Source organism: Cetorhinus maximus, chromosome 9, assembly GCF_964194155.1.
Source record: "Cetorhinus maximus chromosome 9, sCetMax3.hap1.1, whole genome shotgun sequence".
In the NCBI taxonomy this organism is placed as follows: Eukaryota; Metazoa; Chordata; class Chondrichthyes; order Lamniformes; family Cetorhinidae; genus Cetorhinus; species Cetorhinus maximus.
In genome coordinates, this window is record NC_135887.1 from 24030233 (window position 1) to 24047616 (window position 17384).

At 48.1% G+C, this 17384-nt stretch overlaps 1 protein-coding gene across 4 annotated transcripts in view; it reads left to right on the forward strand.

Annotated features, from left to right (window-relative positions):
• Positions 1 to 2211, forward strand: part of LOC144684468 (Na(+)/citrate cotransporter-like) — a 73206-nt gene extending 70995 nt beyond the window's left edge. For all 4 annotated transcript variants that reach the window (XM_078548278.1, XM_078548280.1, XM_078548281.1 and 1 more), the window contains one exon: positions 1033 to 2211. In XM_078548278.1, the coding sequence (XP_078404404.1) occupies positions 1033 to 1161 (129 nt within the window). In that variant the 3' untranslated portion in view covers positions 1162 to 2211. The remainder of the gene's footprint in view (positions 1 to 1032) is intronic.
• Positions 2212 to 17384: the final 15173 nt, after the last annotated feature.

Below are 17384 nucleotides of genomic sequence, written 5' to 3' on the forward strand. Positions count from 1 at the left end.
ATATTGACAGATTAAATGGGAAGAAACTGTTTCCCTTGGCAGGAGGGTCAGTAACCAGAAGGACACAGATTTGACGTATTTTGCAAAAAACCCAAAGGCAAGGTGAGGAAACATCTTTTTGTGCAGCGAATTGTTGCAATCTGGAACACGCTGCCTGAAAGAACGGTGGAAGCAGATTTAACAATAACTTTCGAAAGAAAACTGGATAAATCATAGAATAGAATTATAGATAAGTACAGCAGAGAAGGAGGCCATTTGGCCCATTGATTCAGTGCTGGCTCTTTTGATGAGCAATCCAGTCAATGCCACTTCCCCACTCTTAACCATTTCACTGCAATGTTTTCTCCTTCAGTTCTGGTTCAATCTGTGCCTTCTCATTACTGATGCTTCAGCCATTGGAAATATTATTTATTTATATTAAGTTTATATACTTAAAGAAAAATAATTTGCAGGGAAAAGGGTGGAGAAATGGAAGTAATCTACCAAAGAGCTGGCAAAGACATGATTGGGCTGAATAAATTCCTTCTGTGCTGTATGATTCTAACAGACTGGAGGGGGCCGAATGGCTTCCTCCTGTTCCTGTGTAACAGGCTCGAGTGCTGAAAGGCCTGCTCCTTTCATGAGTAACAGGCTCGAGGGCTGAATGGTTGCCTCCTGTTCCTGTGAAACAGGCTCGAGGGGCAGAGGGAATTCCCCTGTACCTGTGGGACACATTTGAAGGGCTGAACAGCCTCCTCCTGTTCTTAGATAACAGTTATTGAGGGGCTGAACGGCCTCCTCCTATTCCTATTTAATAGTTATTGAGGGGCTGAAAGGTCTCCTCCTGTTCCTATGTAATATATTAAGGGGCTGAATGGCCACTTCCAGTTTCTATGTATATGCAATGTTATCTTCTATAGGACTCCAGGGCTTGTACTGATACCAGTCACCTCAATGCTTCACAACATCAGGAATGTATCTGCTAAACGTTCAGCTTCTGAGAGGGCAGATTCTAATCCGATTTGACTGAATCTATGTTCTATCATTCTGCAGATCAGGGCTGGATGCTTCGTCAATATACTCGGAGTGGCCAGCGTTACTCTTGCCATCAACACCTGGGGTTATGTAATTTTCAATCTCAACACCTTCCCCAAGTGGGCTAATGACACCCAGGGAGTGTGACAGGCTGAGGCCATGCACTGTCATGTCATGTGGAAGTTAGAGGTTATTGAAGTGACAATGGGGAAAGTTGAGGATTTGAGGCTGTGATTGAATCAGCTAATGATGCATGTTCGAATTCCAAAGGAATGTGATTGAACCAAGTATGACTTGTGAGGAAAACACCAATTTAATGTGCAGAAATAGGGGTGTGCTGATTAAAAGATTAGCTTATTCATGATTGCAGTATCCTGTAGTTGTGTTCCTTGTTTTCTATTCCTCCATGGCTTTGTCCCTCCCTATCACTGTAACCTCCTTCAACCCTACAACACTGTGAGATCTCTGTGCTCCTCCACTTTTGGTCTCTTGAGCATCCTTGATTTCCATCGCTCCACCATTGGTGGCCGTGCCTTTAGTTCCTGGGCCCTGAGCCCTGAAATTCCCTCCCTAAACTTCCCCATCTCTCTCTCTCTCTCCTACTTTAAGACACTAGTTAAAACCTCCCTCTTTGACCAAGCTAAGAGTCTCCTGGCCTATTACTCCCTATGTGACTTGGTGTCAGGTTTTGTTTGATAACACTCCTGTGAACTGTGTTGGAATGTTTTACTATGTCAAAGGACAGGTCAAGGCCCCTGTGCAGGCAACCTCCACCTCTGGGGCCTCAGTGCAAACTCCTTCTGTACTTGTGGAGAGACCAAGCAATGTTGCACATTACCGAAGAGTGTTCCCTCTACAGCCTAAATGGTGGGGTAATCACCTTAAACTCAGCAAATGAGGAGGCTATCGTGTCTGGCTTCAGGGATTTGCATTTGCTAAATAATAAATATGTTAAAGGCGCTATATAAATGCAAGTTATTATTGCCCAGTGCTGAATGAAGTTTAACGAAGTGACTTGGTTGGACTGATCATCATCCAATATCCCAATTCTGTTTCCCCCCCATGTGTAGTTATTGTTAGATTGGAACCGAGTCTAGAATTGGCCCCCACTGTTTAAGCAGCTCAACTTCACAAAACAAAAAACAATTATCAAATACAGGAAAAATAAAAGTGGCCTTAATGTTGCCAATCAATTTACTGTTTTGTTTGTGTCCAATCAGTACATTCTCTAAGACATGTATCCTTCTCTATTTCTCCTGTGGTAGATTTAAATCATTTTCAATAAAACTGACTTTGAAAAGTGGCTGATCTTATTTACGAATTGTGGTTTGAAAGTTGATTTCTCTTCTCTGCTGAAGAATCCTTGGCTTATTCCACAGGTGCATATCTACAGTTTCAGATGGGACAGGTTCTTCAGCCCATCTAGCCCACCAAAGTACTGCCTTAGGGTAGGGTCGGCAACTGTAACTGGACGTATTCCTGGAGGTTTCATCACATGACCTCTCACCCCCAACTGATACTTCTTCCCACCTTCAATATTTGAAAACATAAGAAATAGAAGCATGAGGAGGCCATTCAGCCCATCTAACCTGCTCTGCCATTCAAAAGGATCATGGCTTTACCTCAACTCCACCTTCCCGCACTATCCCCATATCCCTTCATAGCTTAGTGTCCAAAAATCTATCGACCTCTGTCTGGGATATACTCATTGACATGGCCCTCTGGGATAAAGAATTCCAAAACTGTGACTAAGATTCTCCTCATCTCAGTGCTAAAGGGAGGTGATGTCTTAGTGATATTACTGTTGCTGGACTAGTAATCAAGAGACCCAGGGTAATGTTCTGGGGACCCAAGTTCAAATCCTGTCAGTTTTTTATTGAATTTGAATTCAATAAAAAACTGAAATTAAAAGTCTAATGATGACCATGAAACCATTGTCGATTGTTGTAAAAACCCATCTGGTTCAGTAATATCCTTTAGGGAAGGAAATCTGGCATCCTTACTGAGAGCCACCTACATGTGACTCCAGATCCATAGCAATTTGGTTGACTCTTAAATGCCCTCTGAAATGGCCTAGCAAGCCACTCAGTTGTATCAAACCGCTACAAAGTCTCAAAAAAGGAATGAAACCAGATGGACCACCCGGCGTCGACCTAGGCACGGGAAACAACAATGGCAAACTCAGCCTTACTAACATATTAGTGCCAAAATTGGGAGAGCTGTCTCACAGACTAATCAAGCAACAAGCTGACAGAGTCATCCTCACGGAATTATATCTTACAGATAATGTCTGACATCACCACCATCATCCCTGGATATGTCCTGATCCACCGGCAGGACAGACCCGGCGGTGGTGACGGCACAGTCGTATACAGTCGGGAGGGAGTTGTCCTGGGAATCCTCAACATCGACTCCAAACCCCCTGAAGTCTCATGGCATCAGGTAAAACATGGGCAAGGAAACCTCCTGCTGATTACCAGGTACCACCCTCCCTCAGCTGATGAATCAGTGCTCCTCCATGTTGAATATCACTTGGAGGAAGCACTGAGGTGGCAAAAGCACAGAATGTACCCTGGGTGGGGGACTTCAATGTCCATCACCAAGGGTGGCCCGGTAGCACGAGTGGCTCAGTCTGTGGCAGGTGGTGAGGGAACGGACAAAAGGGAAAAACATACTTGACCTCATCTTCGCCAACCTGCCTGCCACAGATGTATCTGTCTATGACAGTATCGGTAGGAGTGACCACCGCACACTCGTCTCACCTTCACATTGAGGATACTCTCCATCGTGTTGTGTGGCACTACCACCTTGCTGAATGGGATAGATTTCAAACAGATCTAGCAACTCAAGACTGGGCATCCATGAGGCGCAGTAGGCCATAAGCAGCAGCAGAATTGTACTCAAACACAATCTGTAACCTCATGGCCCGGCATATCCCCCACTCTAACATCACCATCAAGCCAGGGGATCTACCCTGGTTCAATGAAGAGTGCAGGAGGATATGCCAGGAGCAGTAGCAGGCACACCTAAAAATGAGGGGTTAACCTGGTGAAACTGTAACACAGGATTATTTGCGTGACAAACAGCATAAGCAGCAAGTGATAGACAGAGCTAAGCGATCCCACAACCAACGGATCAGATCTAAGCTCTGCAGTCCTGCCACATCCAGTCGTGAATGGTGGTGGGCAAATAAACAACTCACTGGAGGAGGAGACTCCACAAATATCCCCATCCTCAATGGTGGAGGAGTCCAGCACAACAGTGCAAAAGATAAGGCTAAAGCATTTGCTACAATCTTCAGCCAGAAGTGCTGAGTAGATGATCCATCTTGGCCTCCTCCAGAAGTCCCCAGCATCACAGATGCCAGTCTTCAGCCAATTCGATTCACTCCACATATCATCAAGAAATGACTGAAGGCACTCGATAGTGCAAAGGCTATGGGCCCTGACAATATTCTGGGAATAGTACTGAAGGCTCGTGCTCCAGAACTTGCTGCGCCCCTAGCCAAGCTATTCCAGTACAGCTACAACACTGGCATCCCGGCTATGTGGAAAATTGCCCAGTTACATAAAAAGTTTAAATCCAACCCGGACAATTACCGCCCCATCAGTCTATTCGCGATCATCAGTAAAGTAATAGAAGTGGTCATCAATAATGCTATCAAGCGGCACTTGCTTAGTAACCTGACGCCCAATTTGGGTTCTGCCAGGGCCACTCAGCTTCTGACCTCATTACAGCCTTGGCTCAAACATGAACAAAAGAGCTGAACTCCCGAGGTGAAGTGAGAGTGACTGCCCTTGACATCAACTGGAGTCAATGGGAATCGGGGAAAACTCTCCACTGGTTGGAGTCATACCTAGCACAAAGCAAGATGGTTGTGGTTGTTGGAAGTCAGTCACCTCAGCTCCAGGACATCACTGCAGGAGTTTCTCAGGGTAGTGTCTTAGAACCAACTGCTTTCAGCTGTTTCATCAATGACCTTCCTTCCATAATAAGAGCAGAAGTGGGGATGTTCGCTGATGATTGCACAATGTCCAGCACCATTCACGACTCCTCAGATACTGAAGCAGTCCATGTCCAAATGCAGCAAGACCTGGACGATATCCAGACTTGGGCTGTCAAGTGGCAAGCAACATTCGTGCCACACAAGTGCCAGGCAATGACCATCTCCAACAATTGAGAATCCAGCCATCTCTCCTTGACGTTCAATGGCATTACCATCCCTGAATCCCCCATTATCAACATCCTGGGGATTACCATTGACCAGAAACTGAACTGGACTAGCCATATAAATACTGTGGCTAAAAGAGCAGGTCAGAGGCTGGGAATCGTGTGACGGGTAACTCTCCTCCTGACTCCCCAAAGCCTGTCCACCATCTACAAGGCACAAGTCAGGAGTGTGATGGAATACTCTCCACTTGCCTAGATGAGTGCAGCTCCCTCAACACTCAAAAAGCTTGACACCATCCAGGACAAAGCAGCCCGCTTGATTGGCGCCACATCCACAAACATTCACTCCCTCCACCACCTACGCACAGTAGCAGCAGTGTGTACCATCTACAAGATGCACTGTAGGAATTCACCAAGGCTCCTCAGACAGCACCTTCCAAACCCACAACCATTACCATCTAGAAAGACAAGGACAGCAGATAGATGGGAACACCACCACCTGGAAGTTCCCCTCCAAACCACTCACCATCCTGACTTGGAAATATATCACCTTTCCTTCACTGTCACTGGATCAAAATCCTATAACTCCCTCCCTAACAGCACTGTGGGTGTACCTACACCACATGGACTGCAGCAGTTCAAGAAGGCAACTCTCCACCACCTTCTCAAGGGCAATTAAGGATGGGCAATAAATGCTGACCCAGCCAGCGAAGCCCACATCCCATGAATGAAAAAAAAGATTATTCTCTAAACTCCAGAGAGTATTGACCCAATGTATTCAATCTCCTCATACGATAATCAGTATCTTTCCATTTACGTAAGATGATGGACATGCAGCAAATCCACTGGGAATGGGGTAGCTTTATATTGTGCACTTTTGTTGATGGCTGAAGAAACCATGAGAGGCAGGTTTTGCCACAAGTATTGCACATGAAGTGGTTTTCAGGTGTTGCTGTGGGTTGTTGTTTTTGGTGTTGGCACTTTGATAGAAAAAAACAGAAAGGCAGAGTATTTCTTAAATGGTGAGAGGTTGGGAAGTGTTCTTGTTCATGAGTCACTAAAAGCTAGCACGCAGGTGCAGCAAGGTATTAGGAAGGTAAATGGTTTGTTGACCTTTATCACAAGAGGATTTGAGTACAGGAGTAAAGATGTCTTGCTGCTATTGTATTGAGCCTTGGTGAGATCACACCTGGGGTACTGTGTATAGTTTTGGTCCCCTTATCTAAGGAAGGATATACTTGCCATGGAGGGAGTGGAACGGAAGTTCACCAGACTAATCCCTGGGGTAACAGGATTGTCCTGTGAGGAGAGACTGAGGAAACTGGACATGTATTCTCTACAGTTTCGAAGATCTCATTGAAACTTACAAAATTCCTACAGGGCATGACAGAGTAGATGTAGATACGATGTTTCCCCTGGCTGGTGAGTCTAGAACCAGGAGACTCAGAATAAGACGCAGTCCAACTGAGACAGAGATGAGGAATTTCTTCACTCAGACAATAGTGAATCTTTGGAATTCTCTACCTGCGAGGGCTGCGGAAGCTCAATCTTTGAGCATGTTCAAGACAGAAATCAATAGATTTCTGGATACTCATGACATCGAGGGATATGGGATGGTGCGGGAAAGTGGCGTTGAGGTAGATGATCAATCATGACCTAATTGAATAGCAGAGCAGGCTCAAAGGGCCAAATGGCCTACTCATGCTCCTATGTTCCAATGTCCAATTTCTGGAGGGTTATTAAGTCCCATGTCGGTGCATCTCGAATAATCCAAAATCCCAGTTGTTAACAAATAGCCTGCTCAGTTACTTCTTGAAACCCTTTAAGATTTCTTGTTCTCCGTTAATCTTTTAGAGGTGTTGATATCTCTGGGTTTACTTGTTCTGTCCTTCCATAGAGTTTCTGCATATTGATATTGATGTGATTAATAGTCATTCTAATTCTTCTTTATGTCCAGGCCAACATGCCCCACTTAACCGAAAACCCACATTCAGCTCAGTGTTACTCGTGGGGTTTTGCTCTACTCAAAATGGCTGCCACATAGCAACTACTACTGGATTCAAATTAATTCAGTGGATGTGAAGGAATTTGAAATGTGAGGGGGGGAGTAATGATATTTTTTAATTCATTCACAGAATTTGGGTTTTGCTGGTACAAGCTTTTTATTCCAGATTTAATTAAATTTCAAATTCTACAGCTGCCATGGTGGGATTTGAACTCTCAGAATCATTAGTTAAGGCCTCTGGATTATGTCCAGTAACATTACCATGATGCTACCATACTCCTGTGCTAGTGCCATACCTATTACCGGTATTGAGTTCTCACAGATGCTCCAGAAGACTTGTGTCCCAGAACTTGCCACGCCCTGAGCCAAGCTGTTCCTTGAGCAGAAATTGCAGGGGCACTGGCCATAATCTTTCAGTCTTCCCTAGACTCAGGGGAGATAACAGAGGACTGGAGAATTACAAACATTACGCCCTTGTTCAAGAAAGATTGTAAGGCCCAGCAATTACAGACCAGTCAGTTTAACTTGAGTGGTGGGAAAGCTTCTAGAAACAATTACTTGGGATAGAACTGGTAATCACATGGAAAAATATGGGTTGATTCAGAAGTGCTTGCATGCATTTCGAAAGGGGAAATCGTGTTTAACTAACTTTTGACGAGGTAACAGAGACGGTTGATGAGAGTATTACAGTTGATGTGATGTACATGGGCTTTTAAAAGTCATTCAATACAGTGCCACACAACAGACTTGTGAGAATAAAAGGGACAGTAGCAACATGGATACAAAATTGGCTGAGTAATAGGAAACAGTGGGTAATGGTCAATGGATGTTTTTTAGGCTGGTGGAAGGTTTGTAGTGCATTTCCCCAGGGGTCGGTATTGGGACCCTCGCTTTTCCTGATATATATTAGTGATCTAGATCTTGGTGTGCAGGGGACAATTTCAAAGTTTGCAGATGATATGAAACTTGGATGCATTGTAAACTGTGAGGACAGTGTCGAACTTCAAAAGGACATATACGAGTTGGTGGAGTTGACAGATAGGTGCAGATAAAGTTCAATGCAGAAAACTGTGAGGTGATGCATTTTGGTAGGATGAACACGGAGAGACAATATAAAATAAAGGGTACAATTCTTAAGGGGGTGAAGAAGCAGAGAGACCTGGGTGTATATGTGCATAAGTCATTAAAGATGGCAGGACAAGTGGAGAGCGCGGTTAATAAAGCATACAGTATCCTGGGCTTTATTAATAGGGGCATGGAGTACAAGGGCAGGGAGGTTATGTTGAGCTTGTATAAGACAATAGTTAGACCTCAGCTGGAGTATTGTGTACAGTTTTGGGCACCATATTATAAGAAGGATGTGAACGCATTGGTGAGTGTACAGAAGAGGTTTGTAAGAATGGTTCCAGCGATGAGAAACTTCAGTTATGAAGATGGATTGAAGAGGTTGGGACTGTTTTCCTTGGAGAGGAGAGGTTTAATAGAGGCGTTCCCAAACATGAGGCAGCTGGATAGAGTAGATAGGGAGAAACTGCTCTTGCTCATAAAAGGATCGAAAATGAAATGGCACAGATTTAAAGTGATTTACAAAAGAAGCAAATGTGATGTGAGAAAAAACGTCGTCACACAGTGAGTGGTTTGAGTCTGAGTGGTTTGAGTCTGGAATGCATTGCCTGGAAGTGTGGCGGAGGCAGGTTCAATCAAGGCATTCAAGAGGGCATTGGATGATTGTTTGAATAGGAACAATGTGCAAGGATACGGGGAAAAGGCAGGAGAATGGCACTAAGTCATAATGTCCATTTGGACAGCCGGAGCAAACACGATGGGCTGAATGGCCTCCTTCTGCGCTGTAACAATTATGTGATTCTGCAACAAGGGAATAAAGGGTTATGGTGGGTAGACAGGAAAGGGGAGTTGAGATTACAACCAGGTCAACCACGATCTTACAGAATGGCAGAGCAGGTTGGAATGGCCATATAACCTACTACTGGTCCTCTGTTCCTAAAACACCTGAACTTAAGAACTGATGATGACTCCCCTTGTCATCAAGGCAGCATTTAAGCAAGCGTGGGGTCCTAGAGAAACTGGAATCAATGGGAATCAGGGGGAAAGCTCTCCACTGGTTGGAGTCACACCTAGCACAAAAGGAAGATGGCTGTGGTTGTTGGAGCTCAGTGATCTCAGTTCCAGACATCACTGCAGGTGTTCTTCAGGTTAGTGTCCTAGGCCCAACTGTCTTCAGTTGCTTCATCAATGACCTTCCCTCCATCATAAGGTCAGAGGTGGGGCTGTCTGCTGATGTTTGCAAAATGTTCAGCACCATTTGTGGCTCCTCAGATACTGAAGCAGTCCATGTCCAAATGCAGCAAGACCTGGACAAGTTTCAGGCTTGGGATGACAGATGGCAAGTAACATTTGAGCCACACAAGCACCAGGTAATGACCATCTCCACAAGAGAGAATCTAACCATCTCTCCTTGACATTCAATGGCATTACCATGGCTGAATCCCCCGCTACCAACATCCTGGGGGTTACCATTGACCAAAAACTGAACTGGAATAGCCATATCAATACTGTGGCTATAAGAGCAGGTCAGAGGCTGAGAATTCCGCGGCGAGTAACTCACCTCCTGGCTCCCCAAAGCCTGTCCACCATCTACAGGCGCAAGTCAAGAATGTGTTGGAATACTCGCCACTTGCCTGGATGAGTGCAGCTCCCACAACACTCAAGAAGCTTGACACTATCCAAGACAGAGCAGCCTGCTTGATCGACATCCCATCCACCACCTTAAACATTCACTCCCTCCACCATCAGTGCACAGTGGCAGCAGTGCGTACATAGGAACACAGGGAAATAGGATCAGGAATAGGCCATTCAGCCTGTTGAACCTGCTCTGCCATTCAATATAATCATGGCTGGTCATCCACTTCAATGCCTTTTTCCACACACAATCCCCTTATTCCTTTATGTCGTTGGTATTTAGACATCTGTCAATCTCTGCTTTAAACATACTTAATGACTGAGCTTCCACAGTCCTCTGGGGTACAGAATTCCAAAGATTCACAAAAAAGTACCATCTACAAGATGCACTGCAGGAACTCACCAGGGCTCCTTCGACAGTACCTTTCAAACCCACGACCTCTACCATCTAGAAGGACAAGGGCAGCAGACACATGGGAACACCATCACCTGGAAGTTCCCCTCAAAGACACTCACCATCCTGACTTGGAAATATATCGGCTGTTCCTTCACTATCGCTGGGTCAAAATCCTGGAACTCCCTCCCTAACTGTGGGTGTACCTACACCACATGGACCGCAGCGGTTCATGAAAGCAGCTCACCACCACCTTCTCAAGGGCAATTAGGGATGGGTAATAAATGATGGCCTAGCCAGCGATGCCCACATCCCATGAAAGAAAGAATAAATTAAAAATAATTATGCATTTTGCTCACTTAAAGCTACCATACCCATATACCTGCAGAGGGAGTCTAGAAGAATGAAAGAATCCTTGTTTTAACAGCATGTGCAGTTCTGATTCTGAATGCTGCTTACTGAACCTTACCGTATTTTCCCAAGGACTTCACAATGACCTTTCAGCTGTCGGGTTCAGGGATGGGCCGCTCTCAGTAACCAGCATGACATCAAGCCTACGGCATGCCTAAAAATAAATAATAACATATTATTTCGCCAATGCATGGATATTGTATGTTATTTAAATCACTTAAAAGTGAATGACTAGGCTGTCACACTCGCAGAAATATCACCAAAGGGACCATGCTCTTCAGCTTGATGTCTGGCTGCATTCACTTTGCTAAGTGTTTCACTCGGGAGTTTAAATTTAGACATTTAAAAGGAAAAGCATGAGAGAAGTAAAGATATCATTCCACCGGGAGTGGTCTGCACTCCTGGGAGTGGACAAAATAATCAAAAAGGCTAATGAAATGCTGGCCTCTATATCTAGAGGACTAGCAACAAGAGGGTACACCGTACAAAGCCCTGACTCAACCACACCTGGAGTAACTGAGCTTTTCTAGGCAACTTAACTTTGGAGGGATCTATTGGTCTTGAAGGGAGTACATCCTAGGGTTACTAGGATTTACCTGGATTTAAAGGGTTAAGTGACAAGGTGAGATTACATAAACTAGGGCTGTATTCCCTGGGAATTAGATGGTTAAATGGTGATTTGATTGAAGTCTTCAAGAGGTCAATAGAGAGAAACTATTTCCGCTGGTTGGACAGTCTAGGACTAGGGGGCAGAGTCTAAAAATGAGGGGCAGACCTTTCAGGAGGGAAATTAGGAAACAGTTCTTCACACAAAGGATGGGAGGAGTTAGGAACTCTCTTCCACAAATGGCAATTGTGGTTAGATCAAATGGTAATTTTTAATCCGACATTGGTAGATTTTTGTTAGCTAAAGGTATTCAGGGCAAAGGCAGGGATATGGACTTAGATGGCCAATCAGACATGATCTCATTGAATGGTGGAATGGGCTCAAGAGAGTTAAATGGCCTCCTCCTGTTCCTAGACCTTGACTTAGTGCAATAGTATGACACATGTGATAACCTGTCTAAAGGCTCTCTATTGACATGAATATAAGTAAAACCTTGGGACAGATGATAAACATGCTCCAGCACACATACTCCGTTAACACAATAGCACTGAATCACAATCTATACATTGACGTCTTGATATTAATAAATACTGGAGTTTATTTCAGAGTCTGCCTTGCATAAATCTTGATGCTGAATGATCGCAAAATAAATCTGCATTGATTCATATCCCAGAAACAGAAACAGCCAAACTAAGACCTTAAGTTCCATGCTGTGTTTGAGTGACACACTAATATCCCTGAGGTAAATGGTTCATCACAGGTTTATTTCAATCGTTAGTGTACAGAGAAGATTACGGTTGATCGAAATTCCAGATGGACAGGGCAATGCATTACAATGAGCAAGAGGGTCCAAGCATTGGAAGGAAATTATACCGCAGTGAGAGTCAGCACCTTCAGGAACTGTCCCCCAGTGAGAGTCAGCACCTTCAGGAACTGTCCCCCAGTGAGAGTCAGCACCTTCAGGAACTAGCCCCCAGTGAGAGTCAGCACCTTCAGGGACTGTCCCTCAATGAGAGTCAGCACCTTCAGGAACTAGCCCCCAGTGAGAGTCAGCACCTTCGGGAACTAGCCCCCAGTGAGAGTCAGCAACGTCAGGGACTGTCCCCCAGTGAGAGTCAGCACCTTCAGGAACTAGCCCCCAGTGAGAGTCAGCACCTTCAGGAACTGTCCCCCAGTGGGTGTCAGCACCTTCAGGAACTGTCCCCCAGTGAGAATCAGCACCTTCAGGAACTATCCCCCAGTGAGAGTCAGCACCTTCAGGGACTGTCCCCCAGTGAGAGTCAGCACCTTCAGGGACTGTCCCTCAGTGAGAGTCAGCACCTTCAGGAACTGAACCCCCAAAGAGACTCAGCGCCTTCAGGAACCCCCCATTGAGAGTCAGCACTTTCAGGAACTGAACCCCCAGTGAGTGTCAGCACCTTCAGGAACTGTCCCCCAGTGAGAATCAGCACCTTTAGGGACTGTCCCCCAATGAGAGTCAACACCTTCAGGGACTGTCACCCAGTGAGAGTCAGCACCTTCAGGAACTGTCCCCCAGTGAGAGTCAGCACCTTCAGGAACTGTCCCCCAGTGAGAGTCAGCACCTTCAGGGACTGTCCCCCAGTGAGAGTCAGCACCTTCAGGAACTGTCCCGCAGTGAGAGTCAGCAACATCAGGAACTGTACCCCAGTGAGAGTCAGCACCTTCAGGAACTGTTCCCCAGTGAGAGTCAGCACCTTCAGGAACTGTCCCCAAGTGAGAGTCAGCACCTTCAGGAACTGTCCCCCAGTGAGAGTCAGCACCTTCAGGAACTGTCCCCCCAGTGAGAGTCAGCACCTTCAGGAACTGTCCCCCAGTGAGAATCAGCACCTTCAGGAACTGTCCCCCAGTGAGAATCAGCAACTTCAGGAACTCTCCCCCAGTGAGAGTCAGCACCTTCAGGGACTATCCCCCAGTGAGAGTCAGCACGTTCAGGAACTGTCCCCCAGTGAGAGTCAGCATCTTCTGGAACTGTCCCCCAGTGAGAATCAGCACCTTTAGGGACTGTCCCCCAGTGAGAGTCAGCACCTTCAGGAACTGTCCCCCAGTGAGTGTCAGCACCTTCAGGAACTGTCCCCCAGTGAGAATCAGCACCTTCAGGAACTGTCCCCCAGTGAGAGTCAGCACCTTCAGGAACTGTCCCCCAGTGAGAGTCAGCACCTTCAGGAACTGTCCCCCAGTGAGAATCAGCACCTTCCCGAACTGTCCCCCAGCGAAAGTCAGCACCTTCCCGAACTGTCCCCCAGCGAGAGTCAGCACCTTCAGGAACTGTACTCCAGTGAGAGTCAGCACCTTCACGAACTGTCCCCCAGTGAGAGTCAGCACCTTCAGGAACTGTCCCCCACTGAGAGTCAGCACCTTCAGGAACTGTCCCCCACTGAGAGTCAGCACCTTCAGGAACTGTCCCCCCAGTGAGAGTCAGCATCTTCCCGAACTGTCCCCCAGCAAGAGTCAGCACATTCAGGAACTGTCCCCCAGTGAGAGTCAGCACATTCAGGAACTGTCCCCCAGTGAGAGTCAGCACCTTCAGGAACTGACCCCCAGTGAGAGTCAGCACCTTCAGGAACTGTCCCCCAGTGAGAGTCAGCACCTTCAGGAACTGTCCCCCAGTGAGAGTCAGCACCTTCAGGAACTGTCCCCCAGTGAGAGTCAGCACCTTCAGGAACTGACCCCCAGTGAGAATCTGCACCTTCAGGAACTGTCCCCCAGTGAGAGTCAGCACCTTCAGGAACTGTCCCCCAGTGAGAGTCAGCACCTTCAGGAACTGTCCCCCAGTGAGAGTCAGCACCTTCAGGAACTAGCCCCCAGTGAGAGTCAGCACCTTCAGGGACTGTCCCTCAATGAGAGTCAGCACCTTCAGGAACTAGCCCCCAGTGAGAGTCAGCACCTTCAGGAACTAGCCCCCAGTGAGAGTCAGCAACTTCAGGGACTGTCCCCCAGTAAGAGTCAGCACCTTCAGGAACTAGCCCCCAGTGAGAGTCAGCACCTTCAGGAACTGTCTCCCAGTGAGAGTCAGCACCTTCAGGAACTGTCTCCCAGTGAGAGTCAGCCCCTTCAGGAACTGTCCCCCAGTGAGAGTCAGCACCTTCAGGAACTGTACCCCAGTGAGAGTCAGCACCTTCAGGAACTGAACCCCCAACGAGACTCAGCGCCTTCAGGAACCCCCCATTGAGAATCAGCACCTTCAGGAACTGATCCCCAGTGATTGTCAGCACCTTCAGGAACTGTCCCCCAGTGAGAATCAGCACCTTTAGGGACTGTCCCCCAATGAGAGTCAGCACCTTCAGGAACTATCCCCCAGTGAGAGTCAGCACCTTCAGGGACTGTCCCCCAGTGAGAGTCAGCATCTTCAGGAACTGAACCCCCAAAGAGACTCAGCGCCTTCAGGAACCCCCCATTGAGAGTCAGCACCTTCAGGAACTGAACCCCCAGTGAGTGTCAGTACCTTCAGGAACTGTACCCCAGTGAGAATCAGCACCTTTAGGGACTGTCCCCCAATGAGAGTCAGCACCTTCAGGAACTGTCCCCCAGTGAGAGTCAGCACCTTCAGGAACTGTCCCCCAGTGAGAGTCAGCACCTTCAGGAACTGTCCCCCAGTGAGAGTCAGCACCTTCAGGAATTGTCCCCAGTGAGAGTCAGCACCTTCAGGAATTGTCCCCCAGTGAGAGTCAGCACCTTCAGGGACTGTCCCCCAGTGAGAGTCAGCACCTTCAGGAACTGTCCCGCAGTGAGAGTCAGCAACATCAGGAACTGTACCCCAGTGAGAGTCAACACCTTCAGGAACTGTCCCCCAGTGAGAGTCAGCACCTTCAGGAACTGTCCCCAAGTGAGAGTCAGCACCTTCAGGAACTGTCCCCCAGTGAGAGTCAGCACCTTCAGGAACTGTCCCCCAGTGAGAGTCAGCACCTTCAGGAACTGTCCCCCAGTGAGAATCAGCACCTTCAGGAACTGTCCCCCAGTGAGAATCAGCACCTTCAGGAACTGTCCCCCAGTGAGAATCAGCACCTTCAGGGACTATCCCCCAGTGAGAGTCAGCACATTCAGGAACTGTCCCCCAGTGAGAGTCAGCATCTTCAGGAACTGTCCCCCAGTGAGAATCAGCACCTTTAGGGACTGTCCCCCAGTGAGAGTCAGCACCTTCAGGAACTGTCCCCCAGTGAGTGTCAGCACCTTCAGGAACTGTCCCCCAGTGAGTGTCAGCACCTTCAGGAACTGTCCCCCAGTGAGAGTCAGCACCTTCAGGAACTGTCCCCCAGTGAGAGTCAGCACCTTCAGGAACTGTCCCCCAGTGAGAGTCAGCACCTTCCCGAACTGTCCCCCAGCGAGAGTCAGCACCTTCCCAAACTGTCCCCCAGCGAGAGTCAGCACCTTCAGGAACTGTACCCCAGTGAGAGTCAGCACCTTCACCAACTGTCCCCCAGTGAGAGTCAGCACCTTCAGGAACTGTCCCCCACTGAGAGTCAGCACCTTCAGGAACTGTCCCCCACTGAGAGTCAGCACCTTCAGGAACTGTCCCCCCAGTGAGAGTCAGCACCTTCCCGAACTGTCCCCCAGCGAGAGTCAGCACATTCAGGAACTGTCCCCCAGTGAGAGTCAGCACATTCAGGAACTGTCCCCCAGTGAGAGTCAGCACCTTCAGGAACTGTCCCCCCAGTGAGAGTCAGCACCTTCCTGAACTGTCCCCCAGCGAGAGTCAGCACATTCAGGAACTGTCCCCCAGTGAGAGTCAGCACCTTCAGGAACTGTCCCCCAGTGAGAGTCAGCACCTTCAGGAACTGTCCCCCAGTAAGAGTCAGCACCTTCAGGAACTGTCCCCCAGTGAGAGTCAGCACCTTCAGGAACTGTCCCCCAGTGAGAGTCAGCACCTTCAGGAACTGTCCCCCAGTGAGAGTCAGCACCTTCAGGAACTGTCCCCCAGTGAGAGTCAGCACCTTCAGGAACTGTCCCCCAGTGAGAGTCAGCACCTTCAGGAACTGACCCCCAGTGAGAATCAGCACCTTCAGGAACTGTCCCCCAGTGAGAGTCAGCACCTTCAGGAACTGTCCCCCAGTGAGAGTCAGCACCTTCAGGAACTGTCCCCCAGTGAGAGTCAGCACCTTCAGGGACTGTCCCACAGTGAGAGTCAGCACCTTCAGGAACTATCCCCCAGTGAGGGTCAGCACCTTCAGGGACTGTCCACCAGTGAGAGTCAGCACCTTCAGGGACTGTCCCCCAGTGAGAGTCAGCACCTTCAGGAACTGAACCCCCAAAGAGACTCAGCGCCTTCAGGAACCCCCCATTGAGAGTCAGCACCTTCAGGAACTGAACCCCCAGTGAGTGTCAGCACCTTCAGGAACTGTCCCCCAGTAAGAATCAGCACCTTTAGGGACTGTTCCCCAATGAGGGTCAGCACCTTCAGGGACTGTCACCCAGTGAGAGTCAGCACCTTCAGGAACTGTCCCCCAGTGAGAGTCAGCACCTTCAGGAACTGTCCCCCGTGAGAGTCAGCACCTTCAGGAACTCTCCCCCAGTGAGAGTCAGCACCTTCAGGAATTGTCCCCAGTGAGAGTCAGCACCTTCAAGAGCTGTCCCGCAGTGTGAGTCAGCAACATCAGGAACTGTACCCCAGTGAGAGTCAGCACCTTCAGGAACTGTCCCCCAGTGAGAGTCAGCACCTTCGGGAACTGTGCCCCAGTGAGAGTCAGCACCTTCAGCAACTGTCCCCCAGTGAGAGTCAGCACCTTCAGCAACTGTCCCCCCGTGAGAGTCAGCACCTTCAGGAACTGTCCCCCAGTGAGAGTCAGAACCTTCAGGGACTATCCCCCAGTGAGTCAGCACCTTCAGGAACTGTCCCCCAGTGAGAGTCAGCATCTTCAGGAACTGTCCCCCAGTGAGAGTCAGCACCTTCAGGAACTGCCCCCCAGTGAGAGTCAGCACCTTCAGGAACTGCCCCCCAGTGAGAGTCAGCACCTTCAGGAACTGTTCCCCAGTGAGAGTCAGCACCTTCAGGAACTGTCCCACACTGAGAGTCAGCACCTTCAGGAACTGTCCCCCAGTGAGAGTCAGCACCTTCAGGAACTGTCCCC